This window comes from Miscanthus floridulus, chromosome 3 (genome assembly GCF_019320115.1).
Source record: "Miscanthus floridulus cultivar M001 chromosome 3, ASM1932011v1, whole genome shotgun sequence".
NCBI classification, from domain to species: Eukaryota; Viridiplantae; Streptophyta; class Magnoliopsida; order Poales; family Poaceae; genus Miscanthus; species Miscanthus floridulus.
Genome location: NC_089582.1, coordinates 80,073,441 through 80,098,237, shown reverse-complemented (window position 1 = coordinate 80,098,237; position 24,797 = coordinate 80,073,441). Strand labels below are relative to the sequence as shown.

Here is a 24,797-nt window from a genome sequence, read left to right as displayed (position 1 = left end):
TCTTGAGGTTCTCATTCTCAACCACTAGTGAGGCATCACAAGTGAGACCATCACTACTAGATGAGGTAGAAGTGGAAGTGCTACAAGAAGGGTTAGTAGGAGCAACAATGATAAGCATGGATAGTGATTCATCAATTATGTCACAAATTAAACCTACATTGCAAGTTTTAACATGCTTCTTTTTATTTTGCTCATCAAGCAAAGAGAAATGAGCCTTTTCAAGCTTTTTGTGAGCCTTGCCAAGCTTCTCATGGGCTTCCACTAGCTTCTCATGAGTTGCTTTGAACTCATTAAGGGCTTGCTTAAGGGCTTTTACCTCCTTATTCAAGCTTTTGCATTCCCTTCTCTTAATGTCAAAGTGTTCTTTAGCATCTTCTAGCATGTCAAATAATTCATCCTTAGTAGGTTCATCATCATCACTATCACTATTATTTTCATTTTCATGTTCATTATCACTTTCATCATCACAAGATTGTACCTTAGTGGTCTTAGCCATGAAGCATGATGAAGATTCGAAGAGAGAAGGCTTCTCATTGATGACAATGCTTGCAAGAACCTTCTTCTTGGTGGTCTTGTGATCATCACTATCATCATCATCATCACTTGAGGAAGCATCACTATCCCAAGTGACTACATATGAACCATCCTTCTTCTTGAAGGCCATCTTGTCCTTTTTCTCTTTCTTTTCCTTCTTGTCCTTCTTCTTGTTCTTCTTGTTGTCATCATTATTGTCGCTATTATATGGGCATTGAGCAACAAGATGATCTTTGCTTCCACACTTGAAGCACCTTCTTGACTCTTCTTTGTTCTTGGATGAAGACTACTTTCTTGTAGCACGGTAGCCCTTCTTTACCATGAACTTGCCAAATCTCTTAACAAAGAGAGCCATCTTCTCATCATCATCATCATCCCATGATCCATCTTCTTCACTTGATGTTTCTTGCTTTGCTTTGCCCTTGGATGATGTGGCTTTGAATGCCATGCTCTTCTTCTTCTCATCCTTCTTCTCATCTTTCTTCTCCTTCTTTTCTTCCTTCTCATCATCATCTCTATAAGTATCATCAGTCATTATATCTCCCAACACTTGGTTTGGTGTCATGGTGTCCAAACCACTCCTCCCTAGAATAGTGACCAATGTACCAAATCTTGAGGGTAAGCATCTCAAGAACTTGTGGGAGAAGTCCTTATCCTTCACTTCTTCTCTGAGTGCTTTGAGATCATTGATAAGCACTTGAAGCCTATGGAACATCTCCGGCACACTCTCATCATCCTTTATCTTAAAGCTTACAAACTTTTCTTTGAAAATGTAAGCCTTTGCACCCTTCATGGCTTGAGTGCCCTCAAATGACTCTTCCAACTTCTTACATGCCTCATGTGCCATCTCAATATTTTTGACTTGCTCAAATGTTCTTTCATTAATTACATTATGAATAGCACTTAGAGCAATGTTATTGTTTTGGAGAAGTACTTCTTCGGCCACGATGGGATTCTCCGAATCTTCAATCTCAATTTTTGTTTCTACCACCTTCCAAACCTTCGTATTGATTGACTTGATATAAGTTGTCATCTTAGCCTTCCAATAGGGATAGTTGGAGCCATCAAATTGGGGTGGCTTCTTGGTGTTGTTGATTTAAGCTATTTTAACACAAAAGGTTGTTAAGCCTCAAATAACGGTGACCTCAGCTCTGATACCACTTGAAAGGTCCTAATGGCTAGAAGAGGGGGGTGAATAGCCTAATAAAATTTCTACAACAACACTTAACAAAATAGTTAGACAATTATGAGGCGAAACAAGTGTTGCGCTAGCCTACTCAAAATGCAAGCCACCTACCACAATTCTAGTTTAGATAGTGTTGATCCACACAAAAGCTATGACACTATCCTATGTTGGTGTGCTCTCAAAGGCTAACTAAAGAGCCACACCAACCAAACAAGCAAGCTCTCACAACTAGCTACACTAAAGAGCTTGATAACTAGTTTATAGTAATGTAAGGAGAGTGATCAATATAGTTATACCGCCATGTCGAGGAGTGAACCAATCAATCACAAGAATCAATATCAATGAAGACCAATCACCTCAGAATCAAAGGATGAACACAATGTTTTTTACCGAGGTTCACTTGCTTACCGGTAAGCTAGTCCTCGTTGTAGCGATTCACTCACTTGGAGGTTCACGCGCTAATTGGCTTTACACGCCAAACCCTCAATAGGGTGCCACACAACCAACACAAGATGAGAATCACACAAGCCACAAGCAATCCACTAGAGTACCTTTTGGCGCTCCACCGGGGAAAGGTCAAGAACCCCTCACAATCACCACGATCAGAGCCGGAGACAATCACCACCCTCCGCTCAACGATTCTCGCTGCTCCATGCCATCTAGGTGGCGGCAACCACCAAGAGTAACAAGCGAAACACATAGTAAAACACGAACACCAAGTGCCTCTAGATGCAAACACTCAAGCAATGCACTTGGATTCACTCCCAATCTCACTAAGATGATGAATCAATGATGAAGATGAGTGGGAGGGCTTTGGCTAAGCTCACAAGATTGCTATGTCAATGAAAATGGCCAAAGATTATGAGCTACAGCCAGCCATGGGACTTAAATAGAAGCCCCCAAGAAATAGAGCCGTTATACCTCTTCACTAGACATAACACGGGCTGACCAGATGCTCCGGTCCAACTGACCGGACGCTGCACCTCAGCGTCTGGTCGCCCGATGGTGGCCACATGTCTTCTGCGTTCAACTGTGAATGTTTGATCTCAACGGTCGAAATGTTGACCGGACGCTCCGATAGAGCTGACCGGACGCTGGACTCTCAGCGTCCGGTCATTTACAGTAAGGGTCCAAAACATGTTTTTGCCGACCGAACGCGTCCGGTCAAGCTTGATCGAACATTGCCCAGTGTCTGGTGCTCAACCCTAATCACTGTGCCGACCGACAACACAACCAGACGCAACCCTTCAGCGTCCAGTCGCAGAGCGACCCAGCGTCCGGTCAGTTGACCGACGCCAGCATCATTGCGACTAACTCCATTTCACTTCTAACTTCTCCACCCTTGCTCAAATGTGCCAACCACCAAGTGTATCACCTTGTGCACATGTGTTAGCATATTTTCACAAACATTTTCAAGGGTGTTAGCACTCCACTAGATCCTAAATGCATATGTAATGAGTTAGAGCATCTAGTGACACTTTAATAACCGTATTCCGATACGAGTTTCACCCCTCTTAATAGTACAGCTATCAAACCTAAATGTGATCACTCTCTAAGTGTCTTGATCACTAAAACAAAATAGCTCCTATGGTTTATACCTTTGCCTTGAGTTTTTTGTTTTTCTCTTTCTTCTTTTCAAGTCCAAGCACTTGATCATCATCATGGCATCATGATCATGTTATGATCTTCATTTGCTTCACCACTTGGAATATGCTACCTATCTCATGATCACTTGATAAACTAGGTTAGCACTTAGGGTTTCATCAATTCACCAAAACCAAACTAGAGCTTTCATCCTTACTTGTTGAGTTTTCTGTTGCATCGATTGGTTGAGTTGCTAGTTCTAGTGTTTAATCCATTAGAGTTTCGAGTTCTATTCACATTTTTGTCACCACTAGATCCAGCGCTGCTAACACCACCAGTCCCACTTTTTTGCCTCCACAAAAACCACCAGATCCTCTACCATCATCTCCATACCATCTTCGCTGCATTTCAAACATCCCCCTATTCAAACGTGGAGCTCCCTAAAGTTTTCTACGCGTTGTGATTTGTTAGCATATCTGAGTTCCTCGATTCAAAGAAAAAGAGTGTTTGTGCTTGTTCTCTTGTGCAAGTTGAATTTCTGTACCCCTAGTCAAAAAAATATATTGTATGTTGTGAATAGTTTGCTCTCAATTTCTGGTTGCAAAACTTGAGAGTTGTACTGCAGGTGAAAAAAAACAGAAAAAGGGGGTAAAACAATCAGAAAAAGAAATGAAGCAAGAAAGATAGAAGGAAGGGTTTCAGCAGTTATTATTTTCCACTTTGCTTGTGTTGTGTTGTTGGTGTCCGGTGGCTATGTTTGTGTCTAGGCTCGTGTCTCTAGAACGGTTCAACCTAGGACCAACACAATATCATCATTGAACGATTATTCAATTTGTTTTGGCTAACGTGGTTCCAGTTGTCCCTTGAATTTGTTTCCAGCCACCTATAGCTCCACAAATTTATCTACAACATCATAGGTTTACATTTGTTGCCACAAGTGTTGTTGTTCTTGCCGGCTAACAACACCTCTTGCAAGTGTGGTAAGAACAAGTAAGAACTTGGTTAAGCAAGTTTGAGAGGAATGGAATCAGCCATTACTTAGTTTTCTTTTGTTATTCGAGCACCTTCTTGTGTTATTGCTACTGTTCACTAACCATGTCAGGAAATGGTGAGGACGAGTTGCGGCAACATGCACACTCACCACGCACAAGGGGCATCATACATGACTTCGAGCGTCGTATGAGGTTACACGCTGAAGGCCTCGAAGAGGACGTTCGTGTTACCAATGAGCATCTTGGGCAATTAGAGGCAACTCAAATTGGCACCAACCAAAGGCTTGTTGCGATGGAGGTTTCCATTGGAGAAGTGAACACTTCTCTTGCTGCTATTTTGGCTAGACTTGAGAGAATGCAAGACAGAGGACGTAACCGTGCACATCAACACCACCGCAATGATGGTAGTGTGGGCAGTGTTTCAGCCGAGAATGATGATGTCTATGCAGGAGACACTGAGCATGATGATGAGGTGGATGCTCAACCCCATCATCAATTGCACCAAAATCGCGTGGAATGGGTGCTAGGCCGCCACGTTGAGAGGTACGTGACAATGATGATTCTTTGGGTAAAATTAAGTTCACCATGCCATCTTTTGATGGAAAATATGATCCTGATGCATACCTTACATGGGAACTAGCTGCTGATCAGAAGTTTGCTTATCATGATTTCCCTGGAAATAAACGGGTTTGGGCTGCAACTAGTGAGTTTACTGATTTTGCTTCTATTTGGTGGAGTGAGTATTGCCGCACTAATCCAAACAATACTCCTTAGACCTAGGATGCTTTGAAAAGGGTCATGAGAGCAAGATTTGTTCCTTCATATCATGTATGTGACTTGTTACATAGGTTGCAGCAATTTAGGCAAGGGAATAAATCTATAGAGGAATATTATTAGGAATTACAAACTGGTATGCTTCGTTGTGGTTTGGTAGAAACCGAGGATGCAACAATGGCTAGATTTGTAGGTGGTTTGAATCGAGAAATTCAGGACATTTTAGCTTACAAGGAATATAATTCAATCGATCGTTTATTTCATCTTGCTTGTAAGGCTGAACGGGAAGTGCAAGGATGTTGAGCTAGCACGAGGACTAACTTTCTGCGGGTCGTGCTAACTCTTGGACACCAAAACCTGCTACTGCACCGTCGACACGAGTAGTTGCTCTATCTCCTTCAAACAACAAACAACGCCCTTCTCCATCAAATTCATCAGCGTGCCTGGCTGAACCAACAAATGGAACAGTAGCTCCAACAACCAAGAGTTCTTCTTCCATTGCTTCTATGGGAAGAACAAGAGATATTCAGTGCTTGCAATGCAAGGGTTATGGACATGTGAGACGGGACTACCCAAGCAAGCGTGTTCTGATCGTGCGACATGATGGTGAATATTCCTCTGCTAGTGATTTGGATGACAAAACATATGCTTTGCTTGCCGCTGACCATGTAGGTGGAGATGAGAATCCAGTTGAAGAACACATTAGAGTTGAACATGTAGATCATTATGAGTGCCTCATTGTGCAATGAGTGTTGAGTGCACAAATGGAAAAGGTTGAACAGAATCAGTGCCACACCTTGTTCCAAACAAAGTGTGTGGTACAGAAGCGTTCATGTCGTGTGATCATTGATGGAGGGAGCTACAACAACTTGGCAAGCTTAGAGATGGTGGAGAAGCTGGCTTTGGATACCCGACCGCACCCCCAACCTTACAACATTCAGTGGTTCAACAACAGCGGCAATGTAAAGGTAACACGGTTGGTATGAGTCAATTTTGCAATCGGCTCTTATCATGATTCCATTGACTGCGATGTTGTACCTATGCAAGCATGTTCTATATTGTTAGGTAGACCATGGTAGTTTGATACAGACTCTATGCATCATGGTAGAACCAATCAATATTCTTTTGTGCATAATGGAAAGAAGCTTGTGTTACATCCTATGTCTCCTCAGGATATTATGAAAGATGAAATTGCTAGAGCTAGAAAGTTGAACACTAAGGAGCATGTTAAGAGTGAAAATCAGATTGTGGCTAAGGAACTTGAGCAACATAAAAAGAGAAACACTAAATCTGTTCATGATAAGAAAAATGAGATTAAGTTGAAGGGTTCCTGTTTTCTTGCTACCAAATCTGATCTGGAAGAGATTGATACTTGCACTACTATATGCTATGCTTTGGTTTGTAAAGAAACTTTGTTTTCACTTGAGGATACTCCTATTTCTTTGCCTCCTACTGTCACTAACCTTTTGCAGGAGTACGCCGATGTTTTCCCAAAGGAGGTACCACTAGGACTGCCACCAATTCAGGGAATTGAGCACCAGATTGACCTCGTTCCTAGGTCCTCCTTGCCAAATCATGCTCCTTATAGGACCAACCCAGAGAAAACTAAAGAGATACAATGCCAAGTGCAAGAATTGCTTGACAAAGGTTATGTGCGTGAGTCACTTAGCCCTTACGTTGTTCCTGTACTTTTAGTTCCTAAGAAAGATGGATCCTGGCGCATGTGTGTTGATTGTAGAGCGATTAATAATATCACAATTAGATATCGTCATCCAATTCCTAGACTAGATGATATGCTTGATGAATTGAGCAGCTCAATTGTGTTCTCTAAAATTGATTTGCGTAGTGGTTACCACCAGATTCGCATGAAGTTAGGAGATGAATGGAAAATAGCATTTAAAACCAAGTTCGGTCTATATGAGTGGTTAGTCATGCCTTTTGGCCTCACCAATGCACCCAACACTTTCATGAGATTAATGAATGAAGTTTTACATGCTTTCATTGGCAGATTTGTGATGGTATACTTTGATGACATTCTGATACATAGCAAAACTCTGGAGGAACATCTTGATCATTTACGTGCTATTTTTGATGTTTTACGTAATGCTCAATTATTTGGTAATCTTGAGAAGTGCACATTTTGCACAGATCGAGTCTCTTTCCTTGGCTATGTTGTGACCCCATAGGTTATTGAAGTTGATCAAGGTCGAGGCAATTCATAGCTGGCTAGTTCCCACTACAATCACACAAATAAGAAGTTTTCTAGGACTTGCTGGGTTCTATCGCCACTTTGTGAGGGACTTTAGCACCATTGCAGCCCCGCTACATGAGCTCACCAAGAAGGGTGTGGCATTCACTTGGGCTGCAGCACACAAGAATGCATTCGACACGCTAAAAGATAAGTTAACACACACACCTTTACTCTAACTTCCTGATTTCAACAAAACCTTTGAGCTTGAATGTGATGCTAGTGGAATTGGGTTGGATGGTGTGCTGTTACAAGAGGGAAAACCTGTGGTGTATTTTAGTGAAAAGTTGAGTGGCCCTAGTTTGAACTATTCTACTTATGATAAGAAATTGCTTGCTCTAGTTCAGATTTTGGAAACATGGCAGCATTATTTATGGCCCAAAGAGTTTGTCATATATTCTGATCATGAATCTTTGAAACACATCCGTAGTCAAGCAAAACTAAACTGTAGACATGCCAAGTGGGTTGAATTCATCGAGTCCTTTCCTTATGTCATCAAACACAAAAAGGGGAAGGAAAATATAATTGCTGATGCTTTGTCTAGATGTTACACCATGCTTTCACAACTTGACTTTAAAATCTTTGGTTTGGAAACTATTAAGGAACAATATGCACATGACAATGATTTCAAAGATGTATCGCTGAATTGCCAAGAGGGGAAACATGGAACAGGTTCATCCTCACCGACGGGTTTGTCTTTAGAGCTAACAAGCTATGCATTCCAGCTAGCTCTATGTGTTTGTTATTGTTGCCGGAAGCACATGTAGGAGGGCTAATGGGACATTTTGGTGTGAAGAAAATGGAGGACATCCTTGCTGATCATTTCTTTTGGCCCAAGATGAGAAGAGACGTGGAAAGGTTCATTGCTCGCTGCACAACATGCCAAAAAGCTAAGTCACGCCTTAATCCTCGTGGTTTGTATATGTCTCTACCTGTTCCTAGTGCGCCTTGGGAGGATATTTCTATAGACTTTGTTTTAGGGCTGCCTAGAACAAAGAAGGGGAGAGATAGTGTCTTTGTTGTGGTGGATAGATTTTCTAAGATGGCTCATTTCATACCATGCCATAAGAGTAATGATGCTACACATGTGGCTGACTTGTTCTTTTGTAAGATCGTCCGCTTGCATGGTGTGCTAAACACCATTGTTTCTGATCGAGATGCAAAGTTTCTTAGCCATTTTTGGAGGACTTTGTGGGCTAAGTTGGGGAGTAAGCTTTTATTTTCCACCACTTGTCATCCCCAAACGGATAGGCAAACTGAGGTTGTAAATAGAACTTTATCAACCATGCTTGGGGCTGTTTTGAAGAACATAAAATTGTGGGAAGAGTGCTTACCTTATGTTGAGTTTGCTTATAATCGTTCATAGCATTCTACTATTAAGAAATGCCCTTTTGAGATTGTTTATGGGTTTTTGCCTCATGCTCCTATTGATTTTTTACCCCTTCCAACCTTGGAGAGGATCAATGTTGATGCAAGACCACTAAGAAGAATATAGAGTGCATGAATGCAAAATATAAACTTGCAGGTAGTAAAAGAAAGAAACATATCACTTTTGAACCTGGTGATCTAGTTTGGTTACATTTGAGAAAAGATAGGTTCCCTAATTTGAGGAAGTCTAAGTTGCTGCCTAGAGTAGATGGTCATTTCAAAGTGTTAGAACGGATTAATGATAATGCATACAAACTTGAGTTACCTGCAGATTTCGGGGTTAGCCCCACGTTTAACATTGCAGATTTGAAGCCGTACTTGGGAGAAGAGAATGAATTTGAGTCGAGGACAACTCAAATGCAATAAGAGGAGGATGATGAGGACATCTCTTCCTTGGATACAACCATACCTATTGCACAGCAAGGGCCAATGACTCGAGCTAAAGCACGAGAACTTAATTATCAGGTGTCCAAACAATTTCTTCTCCGAATGGGGTACTACTAACTCCTTGTGATGATTTTCTTATGCTTAGGAAGATGGAAGAAACTAGCTGGGTGCAAGGTCATCAAGATAACCATCAAGCGGATGCTAGTGTAAACAACAAGAAGACCATACTAAACATTCGAAGTGCACGTTTGGACATTGTAGCAGCAACAGATTGATTTGATCATAACTCTCGACTCCGGATGTTGTTGAAGGCCCATGAGTACTCATTGGAAAGATCTTTATGTCTATTTTCACATGGATCCAACCGCATGGCCAGACTCCACCGGAGACGAGCTGAATCCATAAAAAGACATTCAGACCTCCAGTCATGGGCTGAGAACCACTTATCAAGTAAAGCCCACTAGGGGCCATTCTAATTTAGGGTTTCCACCCTCCCACGCCTCCTGGCTGTTTTCCACTATAAAAGACATGTAGCAGCTAGAATTTGAGGGTGGTTTTTGTTCAGATGCAAGTTTAGTTTCAGCTACTTCCTTATAAACGCGTGTGTCGGCTAACCACCCGATTTACTTAATTCAGAACTCAAATTCGTGTCCTGATTCAGATCCGTGAGTAGTTTCTTTTTTATCTTGTTCTTGCTTGTTCTCGATTGCTTGCAGGTTCAGGGTTGTTCTTGGCACGGCAAGAACAACAACAAAACGAAGTCGGTGTACCTGTTGCTAAGGTGCAGCAACCCTGCTGGATGTTGTAGTCGGACAGCCAACGTCGAATCCTTCCCCAAATTGAAGTTACCCCATCCTCTCATTGAAAGATCAGGATGAGCCCCTGCCATATCACAAAGGAGGCATCAGTAATGAAATTGTTGAACTGCAAGTCATGACTGACTTAATAATTAGGACTTAGGAGCTCAAGTGTAGACTAAAAGACAAATCATGGCAGCATTCGAGGCATCGGAGTATGGCTATCGTCTAAAAAGAACTCCTCTACATCCCTGCTAAATATCTGAACAGATTGCTAATAGAATACAGTAGAACAAAAGTACTATCCTCCCAGCATTTTCTAATCAATCAACGTGGAATAGATGGGAAGCTTAGAAACCGACCAACAAAATCCGGTGTGGAATAGAGAGGGAAAGCATACGAACCGACGAACGAAATCCGGTGAACCGAGGGGCGCGAGATCCACTGCCACAACGTCCTTGACCTGCGCGTGAGAGTCGTTGCTGCTGCCTCTCCCTGTGCACGAGATTCGCCACCACTGCCTCCTCGCTCCTCGCACAAGATGCCGCACCGCTGTCTCCTCGCCCCGTGCCGCCGCACCCTTAGCCCACCCCCTCCTCAGCCAGCGCGCCAGATCATCGTGCAGCGCGGGCGTGGGGGCTAGCAGGTGGTGCACGACGCACGGTGTACCTGCGCTACCATGCCTGCAGTGCACCACCGCCGTCTGACCGCCAAATCCGAAGACGGTGATGTTGTCATGTGGGCCTGCAGCTGCAGCACGAGGGCACAGCCGCGGGTGCTGGCACGTGAGGACGTCGGCAGACCTCCGTTCCCTAGCCCTACAACACGCGCCGCGGGGAGAGAGCGGCGAATGGAGAACTGCAGAAAAGAGAGGCGGTGGCTGGGGTGAGACCGTGAAAGGTGAATGGTTTTTAGGGTTGCGTTGCCGCGGCCCGCAGGGTTTACTATTTGATTATTACTACTCGGTTTGGGCTCTAGCGCGCGTGGGCTAAAATTGTGACCGGGCAATTTCAAACTCACAATTTTTCAAATGCACATATATACTTTAAAATGTAAAGTAATTCAATCAGTCGACAGAGACACATTTAAATTCTAAAAAAAGTTACTTTAGTGCCAAAAATAAATTTAAATTATTTTGGTGATAAAACATAGCAAATTAAGATTTTATTAAACTGTCAAGTAAAAAACATAAAGCAGACTACTAATCACCTCTTAGAAGACGAGTGAAACTTGACTTATGAAATAAGCAACTCGTTGTCTCAATTTAGGTTTCCATATATCTATTTGTTGTTTCAATCTTTAGCACTCATGGCCATTGTTAAGATCATTCATGTTAGTGTGCTATGTTACATATCATTTGATATTTTTGTTGTTGCTTCTGTGTTCGCTTAAACAAATGTTGCTGAATTGTTTTTTCAAGTCCAACTATGAGAAATAATATGTTAGCGATATCTCAAGCTTGTTGCTGTCGTCTGGTGTGTCACAATATCCATATGTGTTTGATTATGCTAATGGCTAACCAGAGGTATCGTGTTGAGTTGTGTTTTGTGTGTTGTGCAACATGTGTCTCTTGGCTTGTGAATGTACAGGTGTTATGTGCTCCAAGATGCAAAAGGGTCTCTAGCCGAGTGGTTAGGATGTTCGAGTAGCACTCCTCGGGTCCTAGGTTGGACTCCCCGTGAGAGCGAATTTTAAGCTAAGGTTAAAAAAAATCCCCTCATCCACCACATAAACCAAAAGCACAGATCTAAGGCCCCATCCAATTCTCACTTACATTCCATCGTGTAAGGGTGGGGCGGGGGTTCTTGGTTTTCTTGGCCTGGTGAGATGATCTTCTTCTTATTGGTAATGTTGTGGGGTAGTCATTCTCCTGTAGGACGAGTTTTTTAGTTACATGCTGACGAGTTTTTTTAGTTACGTGCTCCAAGATGGCCGACGACAACGATGAAGGTCAAGTGCATAGTCCATACGTGATGGACCTGGTGCGGTGAAGAGCGGACAAGAAGGCTTGGACTGAGAGGCCATAGGGCAGAGAACAGACAGTGTGCAGCTCACATTGGGCATCGAAAGAGGACTGAGAGGCCATAGGGCGGAGAACGGACCGTGTGCGGTTTACATTAGGCACTGGAAGAGCAAGAGTACATGGATGATGAAGAAGGCGTCGACCAAGTCAAGGAGGAGGACGATAGCGTCATAACACTTGGCGGAGACCGGACACGCATCTATACATGGGTGATGAGGATGGAATATTGAGGCTCCTATTCACCCCCTCTGGTCGCCGAATTTGTTCCTTTAAATTCATTTAAATTATAGAAAAAGGCAAATCGATTAAAAAAAGATACTCAAGTGCCAAAAAATTAATTTGTCTAGAATTAAAATTTTAAAATAAGATTATTATTATAAATAAATAATAAAAGTATGAAACAATATACACATTCGAGGAGCTGTTTCACCAATTATAATAAAATTTTATGTTATATATGGTTTATATTATGAAATTTAAGAGATAAAAGGCGTATTGGGATAGAGGCCCCTCTGCGAGGTCAAATTTTATCCCTGCCTTGGTATTTTGACCTGCATTATTTGGTTCAAAAAAAGCCAGAGTTTGACGGTGCTCAGCAATATTTGGCCCCGCCAATTCAAGCCGACGCCAATTTGGGGCCAAATAGTGGGCGCGCAAATCTGCCGCCCGATTTTGGCTTGGCCGCGTTGGAGAGGCGTAGCGCGAGCGCGCGACCACAGCCTACCCGACCTTCCTTCTGAGTTCTGTCCGCTCTACCGCCCTCTCTCCTATTCGGCTGTTCGCGTACTGCCTTTTCCCCAATTCCCCAACGCCCAACCGTGAACCAAACCCTGGCGCGCGACCGGCTCCTGTTCGAGGCGGAGGCGGCCGGCGGGCGAGGCGACATGCGGCTGCGGCGCAGCGGCCGTCGGCGAGCGCGCGACTGCGCATGCGCGAGGTGCTTTGGCCATTAGTTTGGGCGGCGCCGCGGGCCGCGGCGGCAGTCGGCTGGCTTTGGCGCGGGGCCGCATGTGGCTGATGCGGTGCGCCAGCGCAATGGCGTGGCTGCCGGCTGCAGTCTGCAGCTGCGGGCAGCCACCGTCACCTGTCAGTCGGAGTGCAGAACGGTGCTGACTGCACGGAGGTCTACAGGTCTGCTGTAGCTAGTTGCAGCTTATGTTACTAACGTGGTGATTCCGTGATTATATCTAATTTACTCTTTCTTGATTTAATTTTAGGTGTCAAACATGAATTGTATGGTCAGTGGAATTAATTATGCTAAAAAGTAACATTTTGGTTCTTTTTTTTTTTAATTTCTATCATAGGGATGTACAGGGGCTCTAGATGGCACTCATATCACAGATTCACAGCATATGTGCTAGCTAAAATTGTGATAGATTTTATTTGTCTGTTTATCTTTCTGTCTTTTGACTGTTAATTCTTTTTAACACCGTAGAGGTTGTTGGTTCTTGATTTAAGCTTGAAACTTGTCAACTCAAGATATCAATGTTAATCAGCTTGTTAGTTGTTAGTGATGGGCTAAGGGTATACATTAAAAAGTGCCGTTACTTTAAGTAAAATGAAGCAAATTGTTCACATTAATTTTCAAAGAACAATAACTTAATGATGTCTGAATAATTGTATTTACAGAGTTCTTTTTTACTTTTGTAGAAGAAGTTTCTTCTCTATGATGATAATTTGTTCCACTTTGAGTTCATATATGTATATTACTTTTGTATAAGAAGTTTCTTCTCTATGATGATAATTAGTTCCACTTTGAGTTCATGTATATATATTTTGGTCCCTTGCAGTAATTGATGGATGGATTGTGTTGGTCACTGGAGCTCAGGAAGAAGCTTAAGAAAATTTGGGAGGTGAAAAACCTGCATTTGAATTTGGACCTTTTACTTTTCCACTCAACATGTAGATGCAAATCATCTCTCATTGTTAGTTTTGTAGTACGGATGGGATATCTGATTTTTTTTTTTAATTTAGCATTAATTGGTTAGCTTCCTTGGAATAAAACTGATGTCGACTTAAATATTATTGACTTCCATAACCTAAGGTAATAGCTGGAATAAACAAATATTTTGGCATCTGGTCAAGGGGCAAATGTTGTTTAAATACTACGGTCTTTTTTCCCCAACATTTTCTCAAGCATTGGTTTTTTTAGTTTTACCACTTTCTCTGTACAGGGGTATGCTTTGATTGAATACGAGAAGTTTGAAGAAGCTTGAGCTGAAATAAAAGAACTAGATGGAGCTGAGCTTTATAAACAAATAATGAGTGCTAATCAGGCATTTGAGTCTGTCTTGCTTGATTGAGTCGCTGTTGATACCACTACAGTGCCTTGTACACGCGTATTCTGGAAAACTGTGGCCCCCGCATGCCAAATTTTTCATTTGATTGTCGATTATTGCTCGCTGCTGGATTGCGTCAAGGTGTTGACGCCATGGTCTCCTGGACCATGATCGCTGCACTCTGTGTGGCTAGGGAGTGGATACCATCGACCATTTATTGTTGGTTCTTGTAATTTATTTCACCTTCACATATTCATCTGTTGCTAAGCATCGATGAACAAGATAAAGCATCACCAAAGGCAGTTAAAAGCGGTGATACTTGTCTTGCTGAAGGTGGATGTAGAGAAGGTAAATCTACTCTGTCCTCTTTAAGAAATTGATGTTTTCAGTTAAGTTACATTTGTAAGTAAAACATGATTTTATTTTTAACTTTACATGCCCTGCTTAGGTAGCTTTGATATTTTATTACTAACTTTACATGCTCAGCTTAGGTAGGTTTGGTCTCTCCTATTGCACATATTGCTCGTCCATCCTCATTATGGTTATTAAGTTTACTTCCTTACAATTGTGTGGATGAATATATATGCAATAGTCAGAAACTCTCTTCTGCTGAAGGGGTGAATCACAATCCTTCCTGTATAGATGCAGCATCAGCTATCTTGTGTTCTCCCTCCTATATAAGATGAAACCTGAATTTGTTGCTTGGCCTTCTATGGATCCATGTATATTAGATTTAGATCCTAAGGGTACCATTACTTTTTTGTGTGGAATTCAGTGAACCTTCTTTGTTTGTGTATTGATGATAATAGTGAGTTCACCAATGAAGTTAGTAGTTCACTGATGTGTGCTTACAGCCACTTTGTATTCTGGTAACAACCACCATTAGTGCTCTATTCTAGTAACAACCACTCTGTTTCTTTTCTAATTATGCATATGTGTAATATAAAAAATGTTCATGGTTTGTCTAGAATGTTTTGATATCTGTGAGCTCAGCCTTCTTAACAAATATGGTTGTCAGTGTGGTTGCAAATAATTGAGATTTTATGGCTCGCTCCTTGATTTTGGAAGATATAAGAGATGTTTGTTCATCTCCTGACATAGGCCAAAGGGTGTGAGCTTCAATCACTATTCGGTTAGTATTCAAAGTTCATGATTGGCATCAGTCTTAATCGAAATAGTTTGCATAATAACTTCTAAATTATTAATGTTTATGTGGTATGATCTTTATAATGAATTGGTGGATCTGTTATACTCCCACAAGAAAGCCTATTTTTTAAAATTCTTCTAAAAACAATCATGTTCAGAAGAGATTATTTCACTTGTTATTATCCATATTTGGTTATTTTAAGCCCATTAGTACATCTTGCAGGTTTTAGAAGACGTTATAGTCATACTGATACTGCTGAGGCAACCACCGCTTCAGCATCCCATGCCTGGAGTGATGGTTCGCATGTTTGAGATGCATGATTGGACATGTTAATGTAGTGATTTTTGGCTTTTGATGCCTCTTGTTCATTGAAAATGCTTATACCATGCAAAAAACATTGTATTGCAAGGACAAGTCTTGCTGGTTCATTGAATTTTGCTTATAAAATTTAAATTTGTTTCCAAAATGAAATTTAGGTTATATAAAAGATTGGATAATTTGAACGATAGAAACTTTCATGTCTAATCATAAAATCCTTTAATTAATGGGTTACATATTAACTAAGACTGGAAAATGAAGTGCTATTTTGTCCTTTTGTAGCTGCATAATTGAATGACAACAATATTTTTTTAGTCTGAAGAAAAAATAAGAGTAAAAGTGGGGTAGTTGGTATGGACATATATTCCTATCTATCGGTGCTTTGTTTTTTGTTTCTCTGAAGTTGGCCTTCGGTGTTGTATTACTCCTAGTTTTATTTATAAACGTTTTAGTACGACTTTATGATGTACATAGCATTGCATAGTATTAAATATTTTGGTCACAACTTATTGCAACGAACACACTAGTCTATAACAACACAAAAAAAATTGTGGCAATAGTAACATGATGAGTGTGGCGCTGGCACTAGATGCACATGTGATTGACCAGATCAATGGGAAGAGCCGTTGCGCTGTCGCTTCTTCCACGTCGTTTAGGGTGTGGCGTGCGTGTTGTGTTAGAGAGAGGTCGATGGATGGAGAGAGCCATGCACATCTCTAACCAACATGATGCTCACGTACGCTGTTGGGTCTAGACAAAGAAAGGCCCACCAAATACATTAGTCTATAGCAACATAAAAAACATGGCAATAGTAACATAATATTGTGTCCATTTAGGATTGTAGTTGTAATAAGTACCTAAAAATTATAATGCCACAAAAGATTATTACAACAAAAAAAAAACGTGGCAATAGGAACATGCTATTGCATGCATTCAGAATTTTTGTTACAATAACCAACTAGCAATTGCAACACTATAGAAGATTATTGCAACGCAGAACAACCATGGCAATAGTTACAAGCAAAAGCAACCAGATCCAATATAGTTGCCATAACACCAAATGATTGCAACGAAAATCAATACTAATGCAATTCTAAAGCGCCATGGCAATAATGTCAACTAATTGTAACACAATTCTAAAATGGTTGCAGTAGCACATGCCTGTTGCAACGACAAACCAAACATATTGTAACACATTTAGTCCGTTGCATTATAGGCATATATTATAACCATTTTACGGAAATGTTGCAATACGATCCCCTATGGCAACCAAATTACTGATGTTGCAAACATGTGGCGTGACATTATAGGTGAATCCTTATAGTGACAGTACACTTTTATTATTAGTTGAAATATATCTTCCATTCTCTGCTACTTCCATCAAGAGGGTATGTTTTTTCCCTAACTACTTCTACCTCTTGCATGGATGACCGATCCATCGAGTCCGCGTCATCGTAAGAGCTTCAACTACTCGTTAGGGTATGTAACGTACTTCTGTCTCTAAATAACTGTCGCTGTTAGTGTGCATGGCACAAGTTTAACTCGATTTGTAAAAAATACGTGTAACATTTATATCTCCAAATATATTTATTAAAAAACTAGATTCAAAGATCATTCCAATAATACTGATTATGTACCATAAATATTAATATTTTTTAATATATATTAGTCAAAGTTGTTTTTCGAGAAGCGAAAACGATAGATATTTAGGGACACAGAGAGTAATATACTCCCTCCATTTCAAGTTGTAACATGTTTTGACTTTTCTAGATACATTAATATATATTAGACATTCTATATATCTAAATACATAGCAAAATCTAAGCATCTGAAAAAAGCCAAAACATTTTGTAATTCAAACCAAAGGAACTACAACGCACCAACACTTAAAAGTATGCTTAAGATGAAAGAATAAGTAAACATCTATGTAAGAGCCTTTAACTTAAATGGTAGTTTTGTACATTATTTCTTAGAGAGCTTATATTTAGAGCATCTCCAGCAATACTACCAAAATCAGACAACCTAAATATCTATTTAGGTAGCCACCCATTTTTATACTACTCATATTTAGCTTCCGACTCCAGCAGTACTACCTAAAACAACCTACCTAAATCCATCAGTAGAGAATGATAGGCAGGTCTCACATGTCATTCTCTCAGTGTTCTTCTTCCCATAGTCGGATGGGACAGACGTGCCGGAGACGGCCACCGCGCTGAGGATGTGGGGCAGGCCACCGAGCCGACCAGGCCACGTCGGGGCAGGTCACCACACCGAGCAGCCGCGCCCGCGCCCGCGTTGGGGCAGGCCGCCGGCGTTGGGGACTACCGCCGTGATGGGGATGCGGGGCAATCCACCGCGTTGGGGATGTGGGGCAGGCCACTGCGCTGGCTAGGACGCGTCGAGGCAAGCCACCGGCGTCAGGGACGGCCGCCGTGCTGGGGAGCCGCGCGTGGGAAGGTGCTGGTGGGGAGCCGTGTCGGGGAGGCACCGTGGATGCCTGCCGCGCCGTCGAGGAGCGCTGGTGGGGTGTGCTCGTGGCTAGGGATGGCCGGATCCGGTCGCGACCATCCTCGACACGCCGACGAAGCTAGGAGAAGGAATGGCGATGACCTAGGTTGGAGCGGCGGCAGAGGAAGTTGCGTGTGGGCACACGCGTGGGCGGGGGAAGAGAAAACGACTGAGCAGATTTTTGGGGAGTCTCTCTGGCCCAACAGGAATGGGTAGTGGGAATGGAGATCTGAGTAGCCAACAAATTTATTGGGTCAAGATGATAGTCTGTTGGAGTTGGTTCTCTTGCCCCTACTATCTAAATTGGTGATATGTAATCTGTTTAGGCAGTCTGTTGAAGATGCTCTTAAGCATCAAAAGCTACAATGTAGACCTAGCAATGGATCTGGATCCAATTAAGAAGAAAACAAGAAAAATTTAAATATGTGAAGTCAATGTCCAGTTTAATCTAACTTCAATGAGAACTAATCCAATTCAATCCCAGGCTCATCAAACTATCCATGGACAAATAGCATTAACAAAATATTGGTGCTCTTCCTCCTGATATTATGCCTAGCACCTCCGCAACATGGACGGCGGTGGGACCCTAAGGTCGGTGGCGTTGACCATGGGGAATGAGTGAATGGCATGTGGCAGCCGACGGTCGTTCGGTTGTTGAGCACACCGCAGCCAGACCTAAGAACCTCCAGGTGATCAATTCCTATAATCTTGGTGCGTTGATGTTACACTGGATTAGTAGTGAGATAAGCAGCGCTAATGTTATCACAATAGACCACCAAGGCGGATTGAAGGGGAGGCGGATCCAACAAGCCTCAACAACAACGGCGTTGGCCATGCCATGATATTCAACTTCTGCGCTAAACAAGAAACAATTGCTTGCCGTTTTCAAGACCAAGAAATGAGTTTGTTTAGGAAGATGCAATATCCAGGTGTTGGACCGACGGGTGTCAGGGCACCTGATCCAATCAGCATCTGTGTAAGCCATGAAAGTGCGGGAAGAATTATGAGCAAGGTGGAGACGGAGACTTGTAGTGCCTTTGATGTACTCCCTCCATTCAAAAAAAAAAAATGCAATTCTGGAATAGTATCATGTTTTAGTGTATCAAGTTTGACCAATTATAGATGAAAAATATAAATATTTATAATATCAAATAAACACCATTAGATTAATTATGAAATGTATTTTCTTAATAAATTAATTTAGAGCGATAAATGTGACTACTATTTATTAGAAACTTGGTCAAATATAAAATACTTTAACCAACACACAACACATAGTTACATTCTTGTAGGGGAAGAGGTAGTACCTTAGTACACGCTTGATGAGGCCAAAATGAGAGACACGTGGACCTTGCATATGCAGGCAGATTTGTTGGACAGCATGAGTGATAGCCTGCCGTGTGAAAAGTTGGAATAGGGTCTGCAACTTTGTCAGCCACTTGTGTCAAAATGAAGGTTCATAATTTGGACACGGTTGGAGCATCGCTCAAAGTCATAGGTTACAAATTACAAGCAGCACTGCTGCCACTGCAGCAGGTCTTGAGTTGGAAGCAATGAACTATCATCTATTTGTCCATGATTGAAGTGCAGCCTGATGATTGGCCTGGGACACGTCGCACGTGGCATGTGCGGCCGGGGAGTGATTTCTTACGCGTTGAGGAACCACAAATTACAAATTATATAATTACATTGATATCAAACCAAGTGACCAAAATCCAAAACTAAAAACACTATAAATCACGCTATAAACTGCTCGACTATATATTTTTCCTATAGGTACGACAGGGAGTAGAGCAAAGCACTTATAAACTCTTATAGTTTACCTTAACCGATCGATTGAGCACCATTAATAATTAAAACAAATTTAACACTGAAAGAAAGAAAAAAGAACAATAATAAAATCAAATCAAAGACCGGATATAATTCAGGTGACTGATAGATGTTTAGCCCATCGACGCATATGCAGCTACCGCCGTCGCGGCCGCGGTGACTACCCATCGCGCGAGCAGAGCCGGTGCTGCGTCGCCCTTTTCCGCATCGGCCGTCGAATCGTCGGAGGAATCGTCGTCACCCTCGCCGTGACCGGCCTTCTTCTTCTTGGACGACGGCTCCGGCGCGGGCGCGGGCGCCTCGACGACCTTGAACAGCTCCTTGGGCTGCAGGAACTTGTCCACGGCGTAGACGGCCAGCGGCTCCATGTCGCCGACGGTGGCGGTGACGCTGGACGTGACGACCCTGGTCTGCAGCGTGACCGTCTCGCCTTTGTTCTTCACGTCGTAGCTGTAGTCCATCTTCTTCTCGCTGGCTGTGGCGAGCGTGGTGACCATGCCGTTGTTGGACTTGAGCAGCTGCAGCGAGAAGTAGTCCGGCACGCCGTGGAACAGGAGGATGGCCGTCTTGGCCTTGACCGTCAGGTTCTTGTACGTGGCCGCGAACGCCGCGACGGCTGAGTCCACGGGGCAGAAGAGCGTCAGGCCGTTGTCCTTGGTCTCGTTCACGGCGCGGAACACCTCGGCGTTGGCGGAGAGCAGGGACGCGAAGGACTTGCAGTACCTCTTGGAGAGGAGCTCCACCAGGTCCACGGGCGCCGGGGGCGGGACGGGAGCCTCGGCCTCGGCGGACGAGATGATGGAGCTCACCTGGAGCACCGCGATGTCGTAGGGGTACTCCTTCACGGACTTGACGTACCGGGACGGCTTCGCGGTGTCGTCGGCGTCCTCCGTCATGAAGCTCACCTTGCCGTCTTTTCGGGTGATGTTCACGTACCCCGACATGCCTGACGCCGACCCGGTAGCCTGAACCATCCACATGTACAGTCAGTGTCAGCAAAAGAGAAACAGTTTTATTTGTTCTCAAAGAAAAACTTTTCACGTGTGATTGCATCAGAATTATGAGGTGGTTCGGGAAAATTAATCATGCACTAAATGCACTTTATATTGTATATATAGAGAATAGGAAATAAGTTTGCTAAAGTTAACAACAACTGGGTGCATGAAATTCCAAGCCAAGCCTACCAACCATCCCTGTTGGTGAACCGTGTCTGACTTGGCGTACGTTGTGCTCTTAATCAATGACATGGCAACTTTACATAAAAAAAATGACATGGCACCTAACTGCATGCGGATTTTCTCACTACATGATAGAGCTTCCACAGCAATCATGTCATGGCTAGCTTTATCATAAAGGAGCTCCCATTTGAGTTTGAAAAATTGGAGGTTTCAATCAATCTCATTCGTTCTCAACTAACTAGCTATGATCAAAACCTTTACACAAACAATCGTCCGGGAACACAACTTGTTCAATCATCTGACCAGAGTACTGGACAGTGCAAGCTGTACATACCCTCCTTTAATTTAGAAAACTAAATGGCTGTTTATGGTTATTTGCAGGTGGTTCATAGTTTTAGGGTTCACTTTGGTATTTTTCTGAGAGACCAACAATAATTTCTTCAGTATATATAGTCTGTATGTATCCTTCTCAACAACTCTAACAAATTATGTCAACAATATAATATTATTCCCCACAAACTAATCCATGGTAATTGTAGATATTTAGGCAAATACAACTATTGGTCACTTAAAAAAAAAAGCAGTAGGGAAAAGTTGTTAGTCTTACGGATAGCACATATAAAGCTAAGTTATAGCTAGCTATTGAAATCAAGGAATTCACTATATAGTACATGAGAAGCCAAATACGGGCATTTTTTTTTCTTGTGATGGAAATCTCATTACATCATAAGAAAAAGTCAAAATGCCAACAATATATAGTACTGTACCCTCTCAATTTTAAATTATAAGCCATTTTGACTTTTTTAAATACATTGTTTTTACTATATATGTATCTAGCAGACATAGTGATATTTAAGTGCATAGCGATATATCTAGAAAAGTCAGAACGTCTTATAATTGCGAACTGAGTATATATTAATTATTGCTAATACTATTTACCCTATTCGTTTCACTGAAATTTGGCTTATGCTGCTGCTTATGCTGATTTATTGTGAGAGAAAAACACTGTTCGTAGTGCTGCAGAACAGGGCGATTATTTGGTCTCGTCTCATGAATGAAATTAGGGATATGTTTTGAAAAGGATACAATCCTAGTTTTGTTCCTAGTCAAACTACCTAGAGTTTGATCAAGTTTTGGATGGGTGGATTAATTAACCCATGCACACAGGCCTACTTTATGCTAATTAGTGCTCTAACTGTGCAGGCTGTGTGCTGCCATAGGAATAGGAGTTCATACCTGGAACATGGACGAGGAGGCGGTGGAGCCATGGGCGAGCTTCTTGAGCTTCTTGTCGCCGTAGTAGTCGACGAGGACGTGCAGCGACAGGATGTGCCGGATCGTCTGCAGCGAGTAGTGGTCGAGCGCCGACATGGCGGAGTTGTCGACGGCCAGCACGGTGATGGTCTGCCGCCGGTTGATGTCGTACGCCAGCCGCGTCTTGGACAGCATCTCGTTGAACTTGGAGTACTCCTTGTACGGTGCCAGAATCTTGGTGATGTTGTACTTGGTCGCGGCCACCGGCGCCGGTGCCAGTGCCGCCACGGCGGCCATGGCGAAGGCCAGGGCGAGCAGAATGCCCGGCCGGCTTCTTGCCATTATTGCCGACGACCACACAGACAGTAGGGGGGATGTAGGAGAGATGTTGGAGGCTAGAGTGAGAGAGACCGCACTCGCTCGTGGTGGAATGAGTGGGGATGGATCGAAGGCAGGGAGCTGTGCTGTGCTTATATAGTACTCCACTGCAGTGTAGTATGTATGGCCGGGAATTGAAAAAGGTGATGAACGAAGAAGGTTGGCGGGTCGCTGTGTAGACGCGTCCAGCGAGCGGGAAAGACGTTGGAGCGATCTACATAGGCAGCTGCCAATCCGGTGGCCGGTCACGTCCACGCTCTTCTGCTCAGTTCTTCGATCGTTTGGTCTTTTCCTGTTTAATAAGATTTTCGAGTTTTCGGAATCTCGACGTTTGTTGGGCGGAGGCAAATTTAAATGACAATGATGCCAGTCATCGATCATTCGTTGCGGCATCAAGCCATCAAAGGTCTGTTGTTTGAGCCGGTGCCGCTTAGAGAGATTGGGCATACTGCTAACTCGGTTGTTTGGAGCCTGTGTCTATACTATATTCATGTGTTTACAAGGACCTAACAATCGGTTGTTAGATCGGCGGTCAAATCAAAACAATCGATTTTCATGAGCACCACACTTAGCACGTTGCACGCGAATTCTAGCAGCGTTTGATTTTAATCCAACGCCTGCCCACACAATTAACATATACAATGTGTTTGGTGCACTACTGGAGATGGGCCCTCGGCAAAGGCCCATTAACCCTCGGCAAAGGCTTTGCCGAGGGCGGTCCTCGACAAAGAGCTCTGAGGGAATTTTGAGTCGGCGAAGAGGGTCTTTGTCGAGGGCCCTTTATCGGGCACTCGGCAAAGCCTTTGCCGAGGGCTGGACCGGCACTCGGCAAAGAAAATCAGCCGTCACGACGTCGGCGCCTGGGACGGAGTCTTTGCCGAGGGCCGTCTCCGGGGGCCCTCGGCAAAGAATTATTCTTTTTTTTTTTTGAAAAACCTTTATCGAGGGCCTCCAACCATGGCCCTCGGCAAAGAAATGTTGCAGATTTTTTCCAAAAAATCTTTGCCGAGGGCAATGAGACGGTCCTCGGCAAAGAATTATTCTTTTTTTTTAAAAATCTTTGCCGAGGGCTTCCCCACAGGCCCTCGGCAAAGAAATTTTATTTTTTTTAAAAAAAGTTTTTGCCGAGGGCCTCTAACCATGGCCCTCGGCAAAGAAATGTTCCAGAATTTTTCCAATGAATCTTTGCCGAGGGCAATGGGACGACCCTCGGCAAAGGACCATTCTTTACCGAGGGCCTTGGTCATTGCCCTCGGCAAAGAGGCAGAAATTTAATTTTTTTTTGTTTTTTGCATTCCATCGACACAAGCATTTCATATATATATATATATATATATATATATATATATATATATATATATATATATATATATATATATATATATATATATATATATATCAACCATCACATATATATATCACACAGAACCTATTTTCTCACAATATATCACAACCATAATTGTGAACCACAAATCACAATATATTACAACGACAAGTCACATGTTCATCATCATTCACATGTTTATTACGACAAGTTCATGAAATCCAAGCACAAGTCAGAACCATAAACCACAAATATTATAATAAAGTCCAACCACATCACCTAGCTTTAGTCCTCATCAAGGTAGCCTATGAGACGGTGGTAAAGGAAAGGCGGGATCACCCGGTGACGCACTACCGGGATGATTGGAACCCGCGGAGGCTGCACAAAGGAGCAGAGATTGCATGTGTGAATAATCCGGGAAAACAGTTTTGGATCACATGTGGAGATGTCTAGGTTTTAGGCATCCGACGTCACAACTTGCTCGAAACCTTCTTAATTTTTTACCACAGCCTACACATGCGATAACATGACACCTCGACAACTTCGTATGGATTTTATATAATTTAAAAACACTTTTCCGACAAGTTCCTCGTCATGTTACGTGAAGAAGATGCCCGAAATTTGATGT

General features: G+C 42.7%; 1 protein-coding gene and 1 long non-coding RNA gene across 2 annotated transcripts; one reads left to right on the top strand and one right to left on the bottom strand.

Moving 5' to 3' along the window:
- The first annotated feature begins 12,666 nt into the window (after positions 1 to 12,666).
- Positions 12,667 to 15,794, top strand: LOC136545991 (uncharacterized). The gene is made up of 4 exons (XR_010781202.1): positions 12,667 to 13,084; positions 13,744 to 13,806; positions 14,128 to 15,364; positions 15,602 to 15,794. It is a non-coding gene; the product is annotated as an uncharacterized lncRNA (long non-coding RNA).
- Positions 15,795 to 20,101: 4,307 nt separating this feature from the next.
- Positions 20,102 to 22,941, bottom strand: LOC136545990 (fasciclin-like arabinogalactan protein 2). The gene is made up of 2 exons (XM_066537971.1): positions 22,450 to 22,941; positions 20,102 to 21,000 (listed from the first exon to the last, which is right to left on the bottom strand). Exons 1-2 carry the CDS (start codon positions 22,807 to 22,809, stop codon positions 20,149 to 20,151), a joined length of 1,212 nt encoding a protein of 403 aa, XP_066394068.1. The 5' UTR covers positions 22,810 to 22,941; the 3' UTR covers positions 20,102 to 20,148.
- Positions 22,942 to 24,797: the final 1,856 nt, after the last annotated feature.

What these genes read in the sequence shown, in the direction of transcription:
- LOC136545990 (XM_066537971.1), bottom strand. Translation starts at nt 22,809, where the DNA reads ATGGCAAGAAGCCGGCCGGGCATTCTGCTCGCCCTGGCCTTCGCCATG. An exon ending in CCTCCTCGTCCATGTTCCAG is followed by an intron (nt 21,001 to 22,449) that starts GTATGAACTCCT and finishes TGGATGGTTCAG; the next exon opens with GCTACCGGGTCGGCGTCAGG.